A 21,921-nucleotide genomic window follows, 5' to 3' on the forward strand; every position below is an offset into this window, starting at 1 on the left:
ATGTACGACGACGGGAGAGGTTTTGCGTGTAGCAGACCAGCGCCAGGCGGAGCTACACCGATCGCGCCTCTCTCGGACTTCGGGATGGAGGATTCGTGTGATGATGAAGACGTACTGGTGTCCGACGCAGCACTGGGAGCGCGTCCAGCTGCGAAGTGGGAGAGCCGCAAAACCGCCAGCGTGCTGTTCCGTCTCGATGGTGAGTGGCGCGAGAGATCAGCTGCGGCGCAAATAGGCGTCCAAAAGAAGACACCAAAGAAGAAGAGACAGCCCACTGTCTCAACTACAGGGTGAAAGAAGAGCACCTTAGCAGACAACAGCGTGGCTAGGTTCGCCTGGACCGCCGTCTCGAGCGACGAGGCCACCTGCGACCCCCTCCGCACGGCCTACATCTACTGCTAACGGTTTTAACGCGATGACGGAAGAAGAGATGCCAGAGCAGCCGCCGCCAGAGAAGGATGGGAACACTACCGCTGCCTATAGAGGCCGCCCTGCACGAGAAGAAGATCAGCCGGCCGGTCAGAGAGAAGACTTCTCCCATTGTCTTACTAGTGGAGGAGGACTACCGAGGATTCCTGCAGCTCCTCACTAAATGGACTACCGCTGACTACATAGTGTGGGAAGTAGAAGAAAACCTCATGCGACCTCACCGGACTACCTGACTGTGACGGCCGATGCATCAGTACGGGTGATCCACTGGTACTCAAACGCCTCACACCCGGAGAAATTTCTGAAGATCGTATTCAAGGGCTTCCCCAAGGCGGATGGTCCTGAATTTCTGAAGAAGATGCTGACTGACATTAAATTTGGCGTGCCCAACGTGTCACACAGAAGGAGGCGACATCGCTGTTGGCCATCACCGCTCACACGCCTGAGAACAGACAACTCTTCCGGCTCTACATCTACATTTATACTCCATAAGCCACCCAACTGTGTGCGGCGGATGGCACTCTGTGTGCCACTGCCATTACCTCCCTTTCCTGTTCCAGTCGCGTGTGGTTCGCGGGAAGAACGACTGCCGGAAAGCCTCCGTGCGCGATCGAATCTTTCTAATTTTACATTTGTGATCTCCTCGGGAGGTAAAAGTAGGGGGAAGCAATATATTCGATACCTCATCCAGAAACGCACTCTCTCGAAACCTGGACAGCAAGCTACACCGCGATGCAGACCGTCTCTCTTGCAGAGTCTGCCACTTGAGTTTGCTAAACATCTCCGTAACGCTATCACGGTTACCAAATAACCCTGTGACGAAACGCGCCGCTCTTCTTTGGATCTTCCCTATCCCCTCTGTCAACCCGACCCGGTACGGATCCCACACTGATGAGCAATAATCAGGTATAGGTCGAACGAGTGTTTTGTAAGCCACCTCCTTTGTTGATGGACTATATTTTCTAAGGACTCTCCCAATGAATCTCAACCTGGCACCCGCCTTACCAATAATTAATATTATATGATCATTCCACTTCAAATCGTTCCGTAAGTATAATCCCAGATATTTTACAGAAGTAACTGCTACCAGTGTTTGTTCCGCTATCATATAATCATACAATAAAGGATCCTTCTTTCTATGTATTCTCAATACATTACATTTGTCTATGTTAAGGTTCAGTTGCCACTCCCTGCACCAAGTGCCTATCCACTGCAGATCTTCCTGCATTTCGCTGCAATTTTCTAATGCTCCAACTTCTGTGTATACTACAGCATCTTCCGCGAAAAGCCGCATGGAACGTCCGACACTGTCTACTAGGTCATTTATGTATATTGTGAAAAGCAATGGTCCCATAACACTCCCCTGTGGCACGCCAGAGGTTACTTTAACGTCTGTAGACGTCTCTCCACTGAGAACAACATGCTGTGTTTTGTTTGCTAAAAACTCTTCAATCCAGCCACACAGCTAGTCTGATATTCCGTAGGCTCTTACTTTGTTTATCAGGCGACAGTGTGGAACTGTTTCGAACACCTTCCAGAAGACAAGGAAAATGTCATCTACCTGGAAGCCTGCATCTGATATTTTCTGGGTCTCAGGAACAAATAAAGCGAGTTTGGTCTCACAAGATCGCTGTTTCCGGAATCCATGTTGATTCCTAAAGAGTAGATTCTGGGTTTCCAGAAATGACATGATACGCGAGCAAAAAACATGTTGTGAAATTCTACAACAGATCGATGTCAGAGATATAGGCTTATAGTTTTGCGCATCTGCTCGACGACCCTTCTTGAAAACTGGAACTACCTGTGCTCTTTTCCAATCATTTGGAACCTTCCGTTCCTCCAGAGACTTGCGGTACACGGCTGTTAGAAGGGGGGCAAGTTATTTCGCGTTCTCTGTGTAGAATCGGATTGGTATCCCGAGCGCGAGGCCAACACGAAAGCTGCCGTGAAAGCGTGAAGGAGAGGAAGGGGATGGTGCAATGTTTCCACTGCCAAAAGGTGGGGCATGTAGCTCGCCACTGCTCGTTTCCTGAGGTATGCGAGGAATGCGCCGAGAATCAAGCCAGCGGGCACTGCCGGTATCCAAAGAAGCGTACACCCAAGTGCGGAAACTGCGGCGGTCCGCACGTGGTGAGCTGCCTAGGCTGTGAAGTTATAATAGCCGCCGTAGCAATCCATCGCGACAAGGCGCCGCCCAAGCAGACGGCCGACCGCTCCGGCTGCCGTCCGCGGCGTGGCGCGCAGGCAACGGCGAGGCAGGCCCATGTGAAGACGACGCCGGCCAGCGAGAACGACACCCGTGGCCAGTCAGCAGGTAACAACAGAAGAAGGCTGCATCCATGCCGCGAAACCTGTCCGGAGGGTACATCATAAGGTCAACGTGCCGACACACCAAGAGGGAAGGCATGCAGAGCAGACGAAGACAACAGGACGGAAAGCGGAAGGAGTGGCAACATTCCGATTGCTACCAGCTCACCAATTGCATCTATGAGTCGTGAAGCGTCCTCTGCGAACAACAGCGACCTGGTTGCAATCGTTGAGTCACTTTCTGCAGTACTCAAGCAGGTGTCACACCTGGCTAGGCACTTGCAGGGAGTATCTGAGACCGTGCTGACAACCGCGGCCGCGCCGACTGCAACGCGGACAGCGGCCTAAGTCTCTCCCAGCACCGTCCGCGCCCGGAGTACTAAAGCCTGGGCCTCCCGAGGCCTACATCAGCCGACTGCCTCCGTCAGCACAGAAGCTAAAATCCTGAACAGGGCTAACCCCAGCTGACAACAACGATAAGAGAAGAAACTCACCAGTTACCAAAGGAACAATAGGGAAGGCATAGCAGCCAGGACTGCTGGTACTCCACTGAACGACCTCTGAACAGCCTCCCCACCCGCAACAGGCAGTTCTGTCTCCGTCAGCAGAAGCAGAGATCGCCAGCACCACGCCACCCGGACTCTGCGTCGTTCTTGCCACCCGGGATCACTGCGCATCGCGACCTGTTGCTCCGGCCGTGGACTCTGATGCTGGAACTCCTTGTACTGCTCGTCAGATGGGACTTTAATTTTCTGCCTACCGTGCATGTCTAAGAAGATAATCGTTTTCGTTTGCAGGAGAGCTTTTCAGAAGATAGTCTCACGCAAAGAGTTACTTATACTGTTCCCCAAGAACTTTAAGTTGTCAAAGAAGTTATTCATTTATTTTCAAGAAGGACTTTTCTTATTTGCTCTGCACTGCTAACGGGTCACAGAACTTACGTTGTGGACATAAACTGATTGTGTCAATAAACTGATTTGGAAGCGTAATCACTGTATTACTGTCAAAGTGCCACAAACCGGAACACTTCAATTTTCAAAGAGGATATTGACAATTTATGAAGGATGCCAGCACGAACTGTCACACGCTTGTTGGCCTTGCGGAATAGAATGACGGAAATTCTGAAAAAACTGAACTGAAGAGAGATCTCAACGTTCAGCGGAAAGCTACTTACAGAGATTCTTGGACCATTATCAACTGAGCAGCTTAAGAATACAACACAGCCATCTACGTATCACTCCTGTTGGGACTGCAAAAACAATGTGAGAATGGTTACATCGCGCACAGAGGTATTTAAGCAGTAATTCTTCCTGCGCTCCATACGCGAATGGGTCAGGAAGAATCTCTGATACGTGGCACAGTGAGATATACTCTATGACTTCATGGTGGTTTACAGATGTCGAGGTATTAAATTATATCGAATTACGTATAAAATCAAGTAGAACAGGAAAGTTTTGTAGTAATGAAAGATATTCCCGAAGGACTGTAACAGTCGAGGATATCCGAGAGGAACCAGGAACGAAGTGTGTTTTAGTTTTATCATGAAGTTAGGAAATAGACTGAGAACAGAATGTTAGAAGGTACCGAACAGAATGAAAGAAAGTTCTCGAAAATATTGACTCATATTCTGACCCACTTATTCTCATTTAATTATTTCACAGCGTCGTAGTCCGCCTCAAGAAATGTTTGCTTGATAAGCTGAAACTTTTCACTCCATCGTAAGATACAGACTTCCACGGCCGATTAGAACTGGTAAACTTATTAAACCAAAGATGAAAATCTATCATGCTGGGTGGTTATAACTAAAGCGCAACTATTCACGGATATATAGTGTGGGCTGTTGTTATTGTATGACAACGAAACTTGGCAGAAATGCTATTGCGTTAATGCAGAACCGATTTACCTTCTGAGACGCCCTGCTAAACGCGCAGGACAGGACAGGTAGTTTAAATTGTGGAAAGGGGCCAAATTGAGCGGCTGTCAGTTACACTCGAACATACAACTCTATTTATGTGACCAAACATTACGAGAGCCAAGAAAATTTAAAAAAAAAACACAGCATTAATTTTTGGAACTTAATAACCGGCTGAATACGCCATACAATCTCATGCCTTAAGGGCAAGACCACTTTAATTCAAAGGCCCTTCACTTAAGCCTCAACAAAATTAAATTTTTAAGAAGGCCAAATGCCTTACTTAAAACAGTTCTTTAAATTAGGCTGAAGACCCAAACAATCTTACGCCTTAAGGGTAAAACAAACTTAATTTAAAAATCGGCTAGAAGCCACACAAATGCAATCAACAAGAACAAATAGGAAAAGGCAGAACACCCAAAGGCGCTCAGAAGTTTCCGAGGGCCGGCCTGGAATTCAAACACTAACGTTCGCTTAGGTGAGACAGGCAGTCGGCCCCACCATTTACGATCCGACGACAGCCCAACCGACTGACAGTCAACGGACCCACTGACAAGATAACTTCCGCTCCACCTGACCAGCACGCAACAGGGAGTTCAATGGATCACTGTAGAAAGTATTGGTGCCCACAACCAATTACACATTGAGCTGTCAAATTACACAATGTGCTGGACAGCAACAACACGATAAGGAAAATACACTGCCTGAATTTACATCAACGGCCAGGGTCGGTAATCGGTATGTTAACGGCCCCTAGGTAGAAGATTCGGCTGCTGCATTTCAATCCAAAATAACCAAGTACAGTTAAACTCCACCGGAAGGTGGCTAAAATTTGCCAACTTGAAAACACACATTGTTGTTCGTGGGAATGTCCCAACAGCCGGCAACGAAATCCAAACGACACAATGTGAACAGTCATGGCTTGCCGGTAGATTAAGTCAAAACTCAACATTCATGTCAGGGTGGGTGAGCCACGAACCTCGTAGCAGTGGGAACAGCACCACACACTCCGACCGTGCGTAGACGCCACCAGTGGGCCCAGCCAAACTACGCGCGGCGGAGATTTCCTCGCTGCTCCACGCCAACCGACCAGCTCCTCGCACACAGCACAGCCGGAAACTACACTCCTGGAAATTGAAATAAGAACACCGTGAATTCATTGTCCCAGGAAGGGGAAACTTTATTGACACATTCCTGGGGTCAGATACATCACATGATCACACTGACAGAACCACAGGCACATAGACACAGGCAACAGAGCATGCACAATGTCGGCACTAGTACAGTGTATATCCACCTTTCGCAGCAATGCAGGCTGCTATTCTCCCAGGGAGACGATCGTAGAGATGCTGGATGTAGTCCTGTGGAACGGCTTGCCATGCCATTTCCACCTGGCGCCTCAGTTGGACCAGCGTTCGTGCTGGACGTGCAGACCGCGTGAGACGACATTTCATCCAGTCCCAAACATGCTCAATGGGGGACAGATCCGGAGATCTTGCTGGCCAGGGTAGTTGACTTACACCTTCTAGAGCACGTTGGGTGGCACGGGATACATGCGGACGTGCATTGTCCTGTTGGAACAGCAAGTTCCCTTGCCGGTCTAGGAATGGTAGAACGATGGGTTCGATGACGGTTTGGATGTACCGTGCACTATTCAGTGTCCCCTCGACGATCACCAGTGGTGTACGGCCAGTGTAGGAGATCGCTCCCCACACCATGATGCCGGGTGTTGGCCCTGTGTGCCTCGGTCGAATGCAGTCCTGATTGTGGCGCTCACCTGCACGGCGCCAAACACGCATACGACCATCATTGGCACCAAGGCAGAAGCGACTCTCATCGCTGAAGACGACACGTCTCCATTCGTCCCTCCATTCACGCCTGTCGCGACACCACTGGAGGCGGGCTGCACGATGTTGGGGCGTGAGCGGAAGACGGCCTAACGGTGTGCGGGACAGTAGCCCAGCTTCATGGAGACGGTTGCGAATGGTCCTCGCCGATACCCCAGGAGCAACAGTGTCCCTAATTTGCTGGGAAGTGGCGGTGCGGTCCCCAACGGCACTGCGTAGGATCCTACGGTCTTGGCGTGCATCCGTGCGTCGCTACGGTCCGGTCCCAGGTCGACGGGCACGTGCACCTTCCGCCGACCACTGGCGACAACATCGATGTACTGTGGAGACCTCACGCCCCACGTGTTGAGCAATTCGGCGGTACGTCCACCCGGCCTCCCGCATGCCCACTATACGCCCTCGCTCAAAGTCCGTCAACTGCACATACGGTTCACGTCCACGCTGTCGCGGCATGCTACCAGTGTTAAAGACTGCGATGGAGCTCCGTATGCCACGGCAAACTGGCTGACACTGACGGCGGCGGTGCACAAATGCTGCGCAGCTCGCGCCATTCGACGGCCAACACCGCGGTTCCTGGTGTGTCCGCTGTGCCGTGCGTGTGATCATTGCTTGTACAGCCCTCTCGCAGTGTCCGGAGCAAGTATGGTGGGTCTGACACACCGGTGTCAATGTGTTCTTTTTTCCATTTCCAGGAGTGTATAAGCGCCAGGCCAAAGATAGTACAAGGTGCGAATATCGATACACAGCTCTGCTGCCACTCGTGGAGAGAGAGGATAACGGCATAATCGCGATAACCGCGGGAGACTAAATACAGAATAGCCACCGAGGTTTAACCCAACGCATAACATGAGCCAGCCACGGCTCACGATGAGAAACAATTAGTTCAAATGTTGGGTACCAAGTGCAAATATTATGTTGTACACCGTTTTTATAGCGGTATGACACGCACGCTGCCATTTGGCAAGCCATAACGTGAGTAAACAGTATGGCTAACGGGAAGAGAGACGCTGCCCTGTTAGTGATACAGTATTATGTGAACGGCAGCGATTACAACGCTGCATTGCGAGAGTATCGCCAACTGAAAGTTCTAAGGAGAGGCCCGATGTCATTAAGACTTTTAAAGAAGATGATAATGAAATTCTAAAACACGTGTGAGCATAGTGAGATATCTGGAAGAGGAAGGCGTCCTATTACGGTGGAAGTTATTGACGAGGTTGCTGTTGCTGAAACTGATCATTCAGCACGTGCCGCGGGTAGTGTTAGTGCTCGTGCAGCGTCACGAAATTTGTACATCTCACGGTGAACAGTACTGAAAGTTTTGCGATCTATTTTGCACAAGATCCAGACGGTGCGGCAACCGAAACCTCGTCATCCACAGCAACATTCTGTATTTGCTCTTCAGTTTCTGGGACGGATCGATGTTGATGACATATGGCCGTGCAATATTCTGTGGAGTGACGAGGCATATTTTACACTGCAGAGTGCAGTGAATACACAGAACTGTTGAATTTTGGGTACTATTGAAACGCCGTGGTCTAGGGGTTGCGTCTTTGATCCATAATCAAAACGTCCTCGGTCCCGGGTTCGATCCCCACCACTGCCTACATTTTGATAAATGATCAGCATTGGCGGCCGAAGACTTCCGGCATAAGAAGGCAGCCTCATTCTGCCTACGGCCTTGTCAAAGAGGGCGGAGGAGCGGATAGAGGTTCAGGGCACTCTCTTGTCCTAGGGGTGGGACATGGCCCCTAAAGACGGAAGAATCTGCAATGATCAACGACATGAGGATGCAGAAGGCAATGGAAACCACTGCATTAAAGACACGTAACGTGTATCCACAGGACATGTGGCCTGTAATTGAAGAAGTGTCATGATGATCTCTCCATTGGCAAAAGATTCCGGAATAGTCCCCCATTCGGATCTCCGGGAGGGGACTGCCAAGGGGGAGGTTACCATGAGAAAAAGATTGAATAATCTACGAAAGGATAACGTTCTACGAGTCGGGGCGTGGAATGTCAGAAGCTTGAACGTGGTAGAGAAACTAGAAAATCTGAAAAGGGAAATGCATAGGCTCAATCTAGATATAGTAGGGGTCAGTGAAGTGAAGTGGAAGGAAGACAAGGATTTCTGGTCAGATGAGTATCGGGTAATATCAGCAGCAGCAGAAAATGGTGTAACAGGTGTAGGATTCGTTATGAATAGGAAGGTAGGGGGAGGGTGTGTTACTGTGAACAGTTCAGTGACCGGGTTGTTCTAATCAGAATCGACAGGAGACCAACACCGACAACGATAGTTCAGGTATACATACCGACGTCGCAAGCTGAAGATGAACAGATAGAGAAAGTGTATGAGGATATTGAAAGGGTAATGCAGTATGTAAAGGGGGACGAAAATCTAATAGTCATGGGCGACTGGAATGCAGTTGTAGGGGAAGGAGTAGAAGAAAAGGTTACAGGAGAATATGGGCTTGGGACGAGGAATGAAAGAGGAGAAAGACTAATTGAGTTCTGTAACAAGTTTCAGCTAGTAATAGCGAATACCCTGTTCAAGAATCACAAGAGGAGGAGGTATACTTGGAAAAGGCCGGGAGATACCGGAAGATTTCAATTAGATTACATCATGGTCAGACAGAGATTCCGAAATCAGATACTGGATTGTAAGGCGTAGCCAGGAGCAGATATAGACTCAGATGACAATATAGTAGTGATGAAGAGTAGGCTGAAGTTCAAGACATTAGTCAGGAAGAATCAATACGCAAAGAAGTGGGATACGGAAGTACTAAGGAATGACGAGATACGTTTGAAGTTCTCTAACGCTATAGATACAGCAATAAGGAATAGCGCAGTAGGCCGTACAGCTGAAGAGGAATGGACATCTCTAAAAAGGGCCATCACAGAAGTTGGGAAGGAAAACATAGGTACAAAGAAGGTAGCTGCGAAGAAACCATGGGTAACAGAAGAAATACTTCAGTTGATTGATGAAAGGAGGAAGTACAAACATGTTCCGGGAAAATCAAGAATACAGAAATACAAGTTGCTGAGGAATGAAATAAATAGGAGGTGCAGGGAAGCTAAGACGAAATGGCTGCAGGAAAAATGTGAAGACATCGAAAAAGAGATGATTGTCGGAAGGACAGACTCAGCATACAGGAAATTCAAAACAACATTTGGTGACATTAAAAGCAATGGTGGTAACATTAAGAGTGCAACGGGAATTCCACTGTTAAATGTAGAGGAGAGAGCAGATAGGTTGAAAGAATACATTGAAAGCCCCTATGAGGGTGAAGATTTGTCTGATGTGATAGAAGAAGAAACATGAGTCGATTTAGAAGAGATAGGGGATCCAGTATTAGAATCGGAATTTAAAAGAGCTTTGGAGGACTTACGGTCAAATAAGGCAGAAGGGATGGATAAAATTCCATCAGAATTTCTAAAATCATTGGGGGAAGTGGCAACTAAACGACTATTCACGTTGGTGTGTAGAATATATGAGTCTGGCGACATACCATCTGACTTTCGGAAAAGCATCATCCACACAATTCCGAAGACGGCAAGAGCTGACAAGTGCGAGAGTTATCGCACAATCAGCTTAACAGCTCATGCATCGAAGCTGCTTACAAGAATAATATACAGAAGAATGGAAAATAAAATTGAGAATGCGCTAGGTGACGATCAGTTTGGCTTTAGGAAAAGTAAAGGGACGAGAGAGGCAGTTCTGACGTTACGGCTAATAATGGAAGCAAGGCTAAAGAAAAATCAAGACACTTTCGTAGGATTCGTCGACCTGGAAAAAGCGTCCGACAATATAAAATGGTGCAAGCTGTTCGAGATTCTGAAAAAAAGTAGGGGTAAGCTATAGGGAGGGACGGGTCATATACAATATTTACAGCAACCAATAGGGAATAATAAGAGTGGACGATCAAGAACGAAGTGCTCGTATTAAGAAGGGTGTAAGACAAGGCTGTAGCCTTTCGCCCCTACTCTTCAATCTGTACATCGAGGAAGCAATGATGGAAATAAAAGAAAGGTTCAGGATTGGAATAAAAATACAAGGTGAAAGGATATCAATGATACGATTTGCTGATGACATTGCTATCCTGAGTGAAAGTGAAGAAGAATTAAATGATCTGTTGAGCGAAATGAACAGTCTAATGAGTACACGGTATGGTTAGAGAGTAAATCGGAGAAAGACGAAGGTAATGAGAAGTAGTAGAAATGAGACAGCGAGAAACTTAACATCAGGATTGATGGTCACGAAGTCAATGAAGTTAAGGAATTCTGCTACCTAGGCAGTAAAATAACCAATGACGGACGGAGCAGGGAGGACATCAAAAGCAGACTCGCTACGGCAAAAAAGGCATTTCTGGCCAAGAGAAGTCTACTAATACCAAATACCGGCCTTAATTTGAGGAAGAAATTTCTGAGGATGTACGTCTGGAGTACAGCATTGTATGGTAGTGAAACATGGACTGTGGCAAAACCGGAACAGAAGAGAATCGAAGCATTTGAGATGTGGTGCTATAGACGAATGTTGAAAATTAGGTGGACTGATAAGGTAAGGAATGAGGAGGTTCTACGCAGAATCGGAGAGGAAAGGAATATGTGGAAAACACTGATAAGGAGAAGGGACAGGATGATAGGACATCTGCTAAGACATGAGGAAATGACTTCCATGGTATTAGAGGGAGCTGTAGAGGGCAAAAAATGTAGAGGAAGACAGAGATTGGAATACGTCAAGCAAATAATTGAGGACGTAGGTTGCAAGTGCTACTCTGAGATGAAGAGGTTAGCACAGGAAAGGAATTTTGTGGCGGGCCGCATCAAACCAGTCAGTAGACTGATGACAAAAAAAAAAAAAAAAAAAAAAAAAAAAAAAAAAAAAAAAAAAAAAAATTAAAACGCGTGTTGTGGGTGAAGAGGCATTGCAGTCGCCGTATGTGACTGTGTGGTGTGGATTCAGAAGCATCTTTATTCTCGGTTTTCTCCTTTGTTGAAGGTGTACCGTGACGTATGCACGTTATCGGTACCTCCTGGCACAGGATGTGACTCCTGCTTTGGAAGAGTGCCAACTGTTTAGAAACCATTGTTTTCATGCAAGATGGGGCAACACCTCATGTTGCTCGAGCAGTGATTTGCTAACGCAACCTTCCACGAACTTGTCTCCAGAAGTTTTCCAGATTCATGGCCTACGAGATCACAGCCACGAGGAGTGGCCGCGTGGTCTGAGGCGCCATGTGGCGGAATGCGCGGCCTCTCCCGCCGGAGGTTAGAGTCCTCCGTCGGACAGGGGTGTGTGTGTTGTTCTTAGCATAAGTTAGTGTAAGTAGTGTATAAGTGTAGGGACCTATGAACTCAGCAGTTTGGTCCCTTAGGAATTCACAGATATTTGAACATTTTGACAAGATCATATGGCTTAAATCCATGTTACCTTTGGCTCTGTAGATATTTAAAAGGACGCGTTTACCAGATATACGTTCAGCTCTACTTGATCTGAAGGCCAGTATAAAGGAACACATTATTCAGATTCCACCGTAACTGCTGTGAGAAACTGTTGATCACATCGTTTTACGGATGCAGCGTCTCGTTGACGTCTCCGGTGCTCCTAATGAACAAACTGTGTACGCGGCGGTTACAAATAAAAATCTACGTTATGCCTTTTTCACTTGCTTGACCTTTCTTGCCCACATCTCATTCCTAATCCATCACATACGGACACATTTCTATATGTCTTTCTAGTATTCACAGGGCCAGATTTGCGACTAGAACTAATTTTTTCCAGCGTAAAGCGGTTCCGCATTGTTGCATTACGTCTACCATTTTTCACTGCCGTACCGTAATGAAGGCCATACTGGACTTCTGCTAACATACGATAATTACAGCCCACGTTCCATCTTTGTGAGCAGCTACACTTTACTTAGAATCACATGCTATTTGCGGAACGTGTTATACTACATGTATGCCACACGCATCAACGCTCTCATGTTGTAAAAGAAGAAATGAATAGATCGATCACAACAAAAAGTATTAAGATGGCCATTAAATTAGTGGGCCTTACGCTGTGGGAACTTCCTTCAAATCCGTTGCTCAGGAAAGTAACTTTATGTAAGTAGAGCAATGTTCGCTTTAGCAAGACCACATTTGATTGGCTCCCCAGACACGAAATGACGTGACAGACAGTTGTGCTCAGCCACAGGAGGACAAGCTACTAATCCAAGTACACTAGTTAGACATGATGATGTTACTTTTGGTGCAGGAACTGCTGCGTAAGTGGAAAACCTTCATATTACTAACATAAGCTTTCTCATGTATCTAATTGATTTCTGGTTTTCAAATTACTAACATATGATAGTTATTAGATTTGATTTCTGAAAATTTCTTGATGTCAAAATATTTCAGTAGACAATGATGGGTTTTTAATATTTTCCAGAAATGCTGGGAATATCAAGGATCCTAACGGGACTTCTCAGACAACTGGCAAAGCATCACCAGACGAGAGTCCTGCACAATACATTCCAAGAAACGTTTGTTCACAGTTGTGCAGGAATGCCGCTAGTCATTGTCCCGAACAAAGATTTGCTCTTTATAACCTCCAATCTAACGGTAAGGGAAGAATGTTTTTTGTATTCAAACACGATTCTCTTGCAAATCGTTGATGACGCCTTGAATAACAAATTTCAGAATGATGTATATGGGCCATCGTAACAATAGTTTAACATGAAATTTTCTTCTTCTGTTTGCATAAATTCACCCGCTAATTATCCTAAACTTATACTGGATATGGAAAGGAAAACAATTTGACTCTGATTTGTTCGCGAAGCTAACAGCTTTGTGTGGGATGAGCCACCACAACACAACCAGCTACCACCCGGCCAGTAACCGCATAGTAGAGCGTTGGCACCACACTTTTGAAAGCAGCCCTGATATACGACGATGCCGGGTGGACAGAAGCTCACCCGACGGTCCTGCTTGGCTTACGAAACTCATACAAAGAAGATCTAGACAGTTCCTCTTGTAATGCCGCTTCCTTTGGACGAAAAATGAAGAATATAAAAATAGTACCCCAAAGCTCAAAAGTCCCAAAAATCAAGTTCCAAATTTCATAAATGAAAAAAAAGAGAAAAAACAAAGTCCCTCTTGGAATAATGTTGCTTGAATAGTAGCTCGTAGTTAGAAAAGAAGTTCAGTACCAAGTAGCTTAGTGTTTTGAAAAAGAAAGAAAAAAAAGAAGATAGAATCCCATTAGTTTCAAAATAAAAACATAGTAGATCGCAAAGTACCGTAATTAAAAATCACGGAGTACGATGAACGATCTCAAAGATTACTCCTTATGAGTACTCTTTGAGAATAGTGTGTAATACCTAAGAAAGAGCCATGCATTGTTACTGTGTTACGAGAGTTTGCCGGAGCAAGTCGTACGTCAGCGTGTGCTCGTATACGTGAGCGCGACGAGATTGTTTTTTGAACGCTAAAGGTTTGCGATCTACTACGACGCACTGAACTTGTAAGAAGTAAGTCAGAAACTTCAAATAGGATATCACGTACAATCCAGATAGTGAAAGATTCGAAATTGTCTTAAATTGAATATTTTCAATAAAGAACTGGACATTACCCAAAGTTAGAAACTATTAATGATGGACCGATATAGAGACTAAACTTTGACTGAACTGTGAGAAAAGAATTAACTTTCGTAAAATCAGTTAATGGACTCAGGAACTTGCATAATATGTTGGACTGAAGTATACGTTATTAATTCCACCCAGATAGGAAAAGCTACTTCCTTACGGCAATGTTAGGATGTGCAGAGAGTGCAATAAACCAGCATTCAGTGTTATTACTGCGTTAATAACTTCTTTCAGTCCATTCAGTATTGTGTACTCAAGAAATAATTATCTGTGCGACGACATTAATGGTCCAAGGAACGCGGCGTGCATAAGTACTCTTTGCCGCATTAACAAATTACCACTCTGTTGCCGGCCGCGGTGGTCTAGCGGTTCTGGCGCTGCAGTCCGGAACCGCGGGTTCGAATCCTGCCTCGGGCATGGGTGTGTGTGATGTCCTTAGGTTAGTTAGGTTTAAGTAGTTCTAAGTTCTAGGGGACTTATGACCTAAGATGTTGAGTCCCATAGTACTCAGAGCCATTTGAACCATTCTGTTACTAACTATTAGGCTCTAGTAAACTGAAAAAAATTAGTGGAGATATTGATGTTGTGTATGTACTGAAGCCATAATTATTACCAGAATAGGAACTGATGTATCCCTACGTGTAGCTGTGTTTAAATACGCCGGGGAGCAGGTAATTGCTTGACCTGATCGAGACAAATAACACGCACTCGGTGGGATTTCAGCGCAGCCGAAATAGATTTTTTATGTAACGTCAATATATACAGTTCTACCGCTAGTTAGCCAGACTGGGACGTTATACTCTGCAGAACTAATGTACGGAGAGCCGTTATGACTGCCTGGCGAATTTGTAGACGTGACTCCACAGCCTTGTATAGACCCGTCTAACTTCGTCTGTCGCCTTCGTGATTATGCCAGGAAATCCCGGCCTCCGCAGTCGTCTAGGCACTGAACTGTTGCCACCTTTGTACACAGAACCTTGTACACCAGGACGTGCAGTCGCGTTATGTTACGAACTGATGGCGTCAAACCGCCCCTCCATGCACCTTACACCGGGCCACATCGAACCATCAGTAGGAGAGGTCGCAGCCAGAATATTCTTGTGAATGGAAAACGAGCCACTGTTACAATTGACAGGGCCAAACCAGCCTACATCTTCAACGAGTCGAGTCACCCCCCTGAGAGTCGGCGAACACAGCTTGGCCCACAACTTGACCCGGCAACAGCAGCTCCGGTACCACCACCGACCAGGACGTCAGCTGCAGGGGACCAGTGCACCACGAGGTCTGGTCGGCACGTCCACTTCCGGCGCGCTACCTGCACGGCGTTCCACTCCCGCCGAGTGGGCTGTTGAAGCGACTACATTAGCATTGCAGCGCAGAGCAGTTCAGTGCAATTCGGTTCACGAATGCATCACCCGCGTGTCGCATTGCAAGTATTTTATGTCGCGCGGATAAATTAGTTTCGCGCCGGCGCCAAGAGCGCTGTGTTGTGTCTGTTACTCCGTGCCGTTTATTCTTAGTATTTAGTTTTTTTGCATGTTCTTGTTTTCTCCATATTAGTTCTTAAATACCTTTTTTATATTTAGTCCTTGAGTAACCAGGCAACAAGTCACTTATTCGTTTTCGTGCGAGTATTGCCTTGACGTACACTGCCTCTAAAAGACGTCCTGTATTAATTGCCGAACGAATGAATAAAGATCTTGTCATCTCAGCATTGGAGATATCGTTGTGCGTTATTTATCGCAAACTAGAAGGCTAATCGGTCGGACGGGCCAAACACTCACCCACCCACCCATCCACCCACCCGTCCACACACACACACACACACACACACACACACACACACACATGAAATCCCTGCAGGCTAGCAGGAGAGAGCGGATGCTGTTATATTTGTGGAAAGGGGCCAAAATAAGTTACTGTCAGTTGCACTCAACTTATAAACATTATTTGCTAGGACAAAAAAAGATGGTTCAAATGGCTCTGAGCGCTATGGGACTTAACTTCTGAGGTCATCAGTCCCCTAGAACTTAGAACTACTTAAACCAAACTAACCTATGGACATCACCCACATCCATGCCCGAGGCAGGATTCGAACCTGCGACCGTAGAAGTCGCGCGGTTACAGACTGCAGCGCCTTGAACCGATCGGCCACCACGGGCGGCTTGCTAGAACAGACAATCACACAAGCAATAATGAAAAACTCTCAAGGTTTTAACGAAAGACCTCCTTCGATTTAATTTAGATCGGCTGAAGATCACATCCAAAATCCAAGGCACAAAGCCTAAGCAAGGAACTGAGGTACAGAGGAGTTCTTCTGGAGGTTTCACTTCTTTAGCAATTTTTTTTTATCTTCAATACAAATAGGCTGAAAGCCTTAGCTTAAATTTTTCCCATAGAACTCGGCTGAAGGCCTCACATTCAAAAAAATGGTTCAAATGGCTCTGAGCTCTATGGGACTTAACTTCTGAGGTCATCGGTCCCCTAGAACTTAGAACTACTTAAACCTAACTAACCTAAGGACATCACACACATCCATGCCCGAGGCAGGATTCGAACCTGCGACCGTAGCGGTCGCGCGGTTCCAGACTGTAGCGCCTAGAACCGCTCGGCCACTCTGGCCGGCGGCCTCACATTAATCAAGAACAGTGTTACGGCTTAAGGCCGAGATAAAGATTTTCAATGTTTAATCAAAATACGCTGAAAACTCGGCTGAAGGCCGCATATCAACAAAACAATTTAATGGCTTAAGGCCTAGGAAGAAGAACATTCAATTTGAAAAGGCTGAAGGGCTCATCTTAAAATATTTCGTGCAAAACTCGGCTGAAGGCCTAATACTAAAGAATAGCAGTCTTATAACTTAAGGGCAAGATTTTGAATTTTTAATTTAAGAGAGGTTAAAACTCGGCTGGAAGCCACGCACAATGAAAAAAACAATTTTGCGGCTTAAGGCCTAAAGGTAAGAGCTTCTAAATTTCAACTAAAATAGGGTAAAGGCTTTATCCTAAAATGTTTCACATAAAAATCGGCTGAAGGCCACATACGAAACCCAAACAATCTCACAGCTTAAAGCCCAGACAAAGAAATTTCCAATTTTCAATTTAAGCTGGAAAAATCGGCTGAAGGCCACATACAAACAAGAAAATATTTCTTACTGCTTAAGGCCTAGACAAAATTTTTCAACTTTTGATTTGGAAAGGCTGAAAACTCGGCTGAAGGCCACATACGAACTTCAAACAAATTCAGAGCTTAAGGCCTAGGCACAAGGGAGTTTCAATTTTAATTTTGAAAGGCTGAAACTCGGCTGAAAGCCACAAACCAAACAAGAAACTTTTTTTTTACAGCTTAAGGAGTAAGAAAAAAATGCCTTGCAATTTTAATAAGCTAAAACTCGGCAGAAGGCCACACAGAGTACTTAAGACTAAAAAGGAAATCACTGTGTAAAACACAAGGAGCGGCGCTCAGGAGGTTCCAAGGATTTGCCTGGGAAGGTAACACTAACACACGTTTAAGTGAGACAGGCAGCCAAACTGACAACCTCTTAATCGGAAGGAAACCCAACCGAAAGCCAGCCGACGAACCAACCAACAAGATCAGTTCTGCTCCACCCGACCAGCAAAACGACAAGATGTCAATAGCACAACGTTCTGGATACTGGTGCCCAATCCAGCCAAGTCATAATAAACGCCCAAAACTACCAACACACCTCAGCTGTCGAACTACACGCCGTGCAGGACAGCATCAACATGACGAGGAAAATACACTGTCGAAAATTACGTTAAGGCCCAGGGCTGGTAATCGGAACATCAATGGCCACAAGGCAGAAGATACCGGCGGTACACTTCATTAATGAAGGAATGAATTAAATTAAGTTAAACACCACACAGGAAAACGGCTGCAACACGTTGTTGCTCACAGGAATCTCCCAGAAAGCGACAACCAGGATCAAACGAAGAGATGTGATAGCAGTTGAGGCTTGATAGTAGGTGAAGTGAGCACTCAACGTTACTGTCCAGGATCGGTGGGCGACGAACTTTGTAACCCTCACAATGAGCGCCTCACAACTCCAACCACGCTTGCACGGCGCCAGTGGCTCCGGCCTGACTACGCACCACGCAGACTTCCTCGCTGCTCTGCCCCAACCGACCGGCTGCCCAACACCCGGAAACGGTCAAAAGATCAAATATACTTCGGCCAATGAGATGACCGACTGAACGACCAACCAACGGTCGTACCCGCCTCAGCCTTCTTCAGTCAGAGAGTACATGTGCGTCGCCAGCGGTCGGCAAGTACTGGCTGACCGCGCCTCACTGGCGCTCCATGCCCGATGCTCTTACCTCCCTGACCGCTGCTCCGTCCCCGACTGCACTGCTGGTCCGTCTCCAACAGACTTCCATACACACTACTGTAGGGAAGCAGCCTACTTACGCCGTAGTAAAAATGGTTCAAATGGCTCTGAGCACTATGGGACTCAACTGCTGTGGTCATAAGTCCCCTAGAACTTAGAACTACTTAAACCTAACTAACCTAAGGACAGCACACAACACCCAGCCATCACGAGGCAGAGAAAATCCCTGACCCCGCCGGGAATCGAACTACGCCGTAGTAAACTCACATCAGTCTTTCCATTGTGTGCCAGCCTAGTCCGCTGTAACTAGCTCTGACGTCATAAATGTTGCGCAATAGTTTAAAAATCAAGTAAATAACCTAAAACATTTCTAGCATGTCAGGAGTAATACTAAATTAATATGTGTTGAATATCAGTTCGATAACTTTAACCATTTTCGAAATTTGGACGTTTTTGTGTAAAAATCATTGGCGCAACTGAAAAGAGCTAGAGAATTAAAAATTTATATTTATATTCCTTTTTCATAATTATTTAATAGAAACAGTACTTTGGCTCTCACAAATTAAGATTTTAGTTGAAATTCATAATTTTCTGGTTTTTAACTTAAAAATTAAGGAAGCAAGATAGATTAAGTAGGCTAATAAATAAGGCTAGGATGTTTATATTTAAGTAGAATGGAGATCCGCTATAACCATAAGGATGTGAGAAGTTTCATTTGAATACCTATAAAACTATAGCGATAGCGTATCTCCGAAGGGCCAGTTCAGAGCTCGTCTACTGCGTGCAGTGTAATTAAATTAATTCTCTCGCCCAAAATATTTAACTTAGCCACGTCAAACTTTTATTATGATTACTTACCTGTGTGTTGAATGCACATTTAAATTAAAAGCTTCATCGGCCATCAGCAAGAGAAGCTATGATTTATTCGGTAACTTAATGTGGTGCATTACTAGCCCAGCGGCTAGTCGGGAGAGCCGATTTGATCAGGCGTTCCCTTAGCCGTCCGCACCGCGGCTTTATATATAAGAACGCTGCGCGAGGAAAAGGCCCCAGTTCTCTCCAGACGCTGAATAGCACGCCATCTGTGTCGGGAGTCGCGTCGCGTCGGTATCATTGCTATTAGAGATGGGCAAACTGAAACACGTAACTGTTTCGAAACAAATGAAACAGTACGATGTAATGTTTCGATACGCTGTTTCGAAACAGTGAAACAGTTTTTGTTTTGTAATCTAATAAATCTACACATTTTATCATCTTGAATGTCTACTGTATAAGTATGTTCACATAAACATAAATGACGTGCGAGAGCGCTAATCATATCGTAGAAAGTATGAAACTACCACTTAGGCGTCTTGGCAGTTTCGTATTTCCTTCAGCAAATGCGCTGCTTTCGTGTCGTGTGACTTTCATACTTTTCAATTGGCTGAGGACAGCCATAGCTGAACACAGAAGAACCACCACGAACGGAACTGGAGGTGGGAGCAAACTGCAGAAACAACGGATATGCTACAATGATTCCCACATTCCGTTAGTATGGGTAATATACTCATCTTGCTAATTTCCATGCACACAAAGGGAATCATTGTGGATAATAGGCAGTGACTATAGACTCACAAATAAGGCCAAATAATTCGAATAAGTAACAAAATATAACAAAAAAAATTGTCTTTCAAGGTGTTTCGAACCGTTACTATAAATTCACCATGCTTCCCAGCCCTTCCCGTTCACCATTACACTATCAGTGATATGTCAAACAGATTGCATGCAATTATACCTACATCAAATTTATCTATGTGTCTAATAACTGTCACTCTACGCCCTTTTTTATTCAAAATGTTGTAGGCTTACTTGCGTTTCTTAATATGATTACTGTGGATGACCAGAGAAACGTATGTTATGAAAAAAGTGTAATTTAACTGAATGATTTTCACGTATTTATTATTTTGAATGTGAATAGTATACGTTGTTTTATTGTTTGGTTAGTGTTTATAAAGCAGATGTTACGCCATTTCGGAATGGGACAGTCAAATAGAAACGAAGCTTTATTTTCGGATATCTTAAGCTTCATGCTATTGCATGTCAAAAAGATTTCGACACTCTTGAAAGTGTTTCACGAAGTGGTATGTTGTGTTTCAGTACCTGTGCCAAGCCCGAATCTCGTCCGACACAGAGCGGAATGAAACATCACTGTTTCGATACAATTTGTCCGTTCCAAGCACAGGTGGACTGAAACAGCCTCATTTTGAAACAATGATACAGTTTCTGTGCCTGGCTCGAGATCGAATCTGGTCCGGTTGTCCGAGACAGGGGCGGAATGAAACACCACTGTTTCGAAACAGTGAACCACAGCCGTTCCGAAACACAGAAACAGTTCCACGTATCGATACACTGTATCGAAACATAGAAACAGTGGCCAAGTCTAATTGCTATAAACAGCGTCGGATGCCGTATTAAGTTCTCGGGATACGCGTAACCATGAAATCATTTTCGAGTGAAGTGTTAATTCTGGGTTGACTTTAATTATCTATCTTCAGTTTGCGTATGTCGTATTTTCACGTGCCGTCGCGGGACAGATATTCTACCATTATTTAGCGTGGCGTTTGATGAACCTTATCATCAAATTATGGCGAGCATTCATTTAAATATTTAATTTGGACAGTTATAGTGGCATCAGCGCATTAGACTCTGAACTGCTCTGTTAGTTAGATTGTGTGGATTCTTTTGTTTTCATCTGTGACTTTCAGAATACAGGACGTTTTTTCACGACTATTTATAAATCCCAGACAATCATATAATTCCTCAGAGCTATAAGCTGTAACTATAAGTGTATTCTCAGATGAAGTGGGCACTAGGAATTCTAATTACAGGCTTCACGTTTTGCTAATCACTTTCTGGTTGCCAATATTGTAGTTAGAGAGCCAGTGTTGAGAACGGTGAAAGACAGCATAAATAACATTCTAAATAATAGGAACTGGTTTTACATTCTACAAACCAAACATTTATATAAACAACATAAAACTGATTAAATTCCACCCGCCGCCCCACACTACGGCCCGGAAATACTATCTGTCGCTCCAGAGATGGTATGACAGTGCACTACCGATACGCGCTGCTGCTGCCACTCATAGGCAAGTAAGGCAGGAAGTTAGAGACGCCAGTAAAAGGGATAAGATAACGATGCGGCAGTACCGTAATAGAAGATGACAAACAATAAATGACATGAACAGGAGCCGTGCACAGTTCAACACCCACATGCACACCCACCCACCCAACTACACACACATACACACACACACACACACACACACACACATACACACACATACTCATTCATACATACTCAATAATGTCTAATGAATAGAACTACTTAGAATTATCGCTGCAGCTTTCAAAGTTCACGCGATATGTGATACATCTCGCGACACACGTCAACAGGAAGATGGAGTGGTATTCTTAT

At 45.3% G+C, this 21,921-nt stretch overlaps 1 protein-coding gene across 1 annotated transcript in view; it reads left to right on the forward strand.

The window, feature by feature from the left end:
* Window positions 1–415: 415 nt before the first annotated feature.
* The window catches only part of LOC126235407 (probable glutamate receptor), a 120,007-nt gene continuing 98,501 nt past the window's right edge, over window positions 416–21,921 (forward strand). The window contains exons 1-2 of the mRNA XM_049944129.1: window positions 416–518; window positions 2,441–2,735. Of these exons, the coding sequence (XP_049800086.1) occupies window positions 416–518; window positions 2,441–2,735 (398 nt within the window). The remainder of the gene's footprint in view (window positions 519–2,440; window positions 2,736–21,921) is intronic.

This window comes from Schistocerca nitens, chromosome 2 (assembly GCF_023898315.1).
Source record: "Schistocerca nitens isolate TAMUIC-IGC-003100 chromosome 2, iqSchNite1.1, whole genome shotgun sequence".
NCBI lineage: Eukaryota > Metazoa > Arthropoda > Insecta > Orthoptera > Acrididae > Schistocerca > Schistocerca nitens.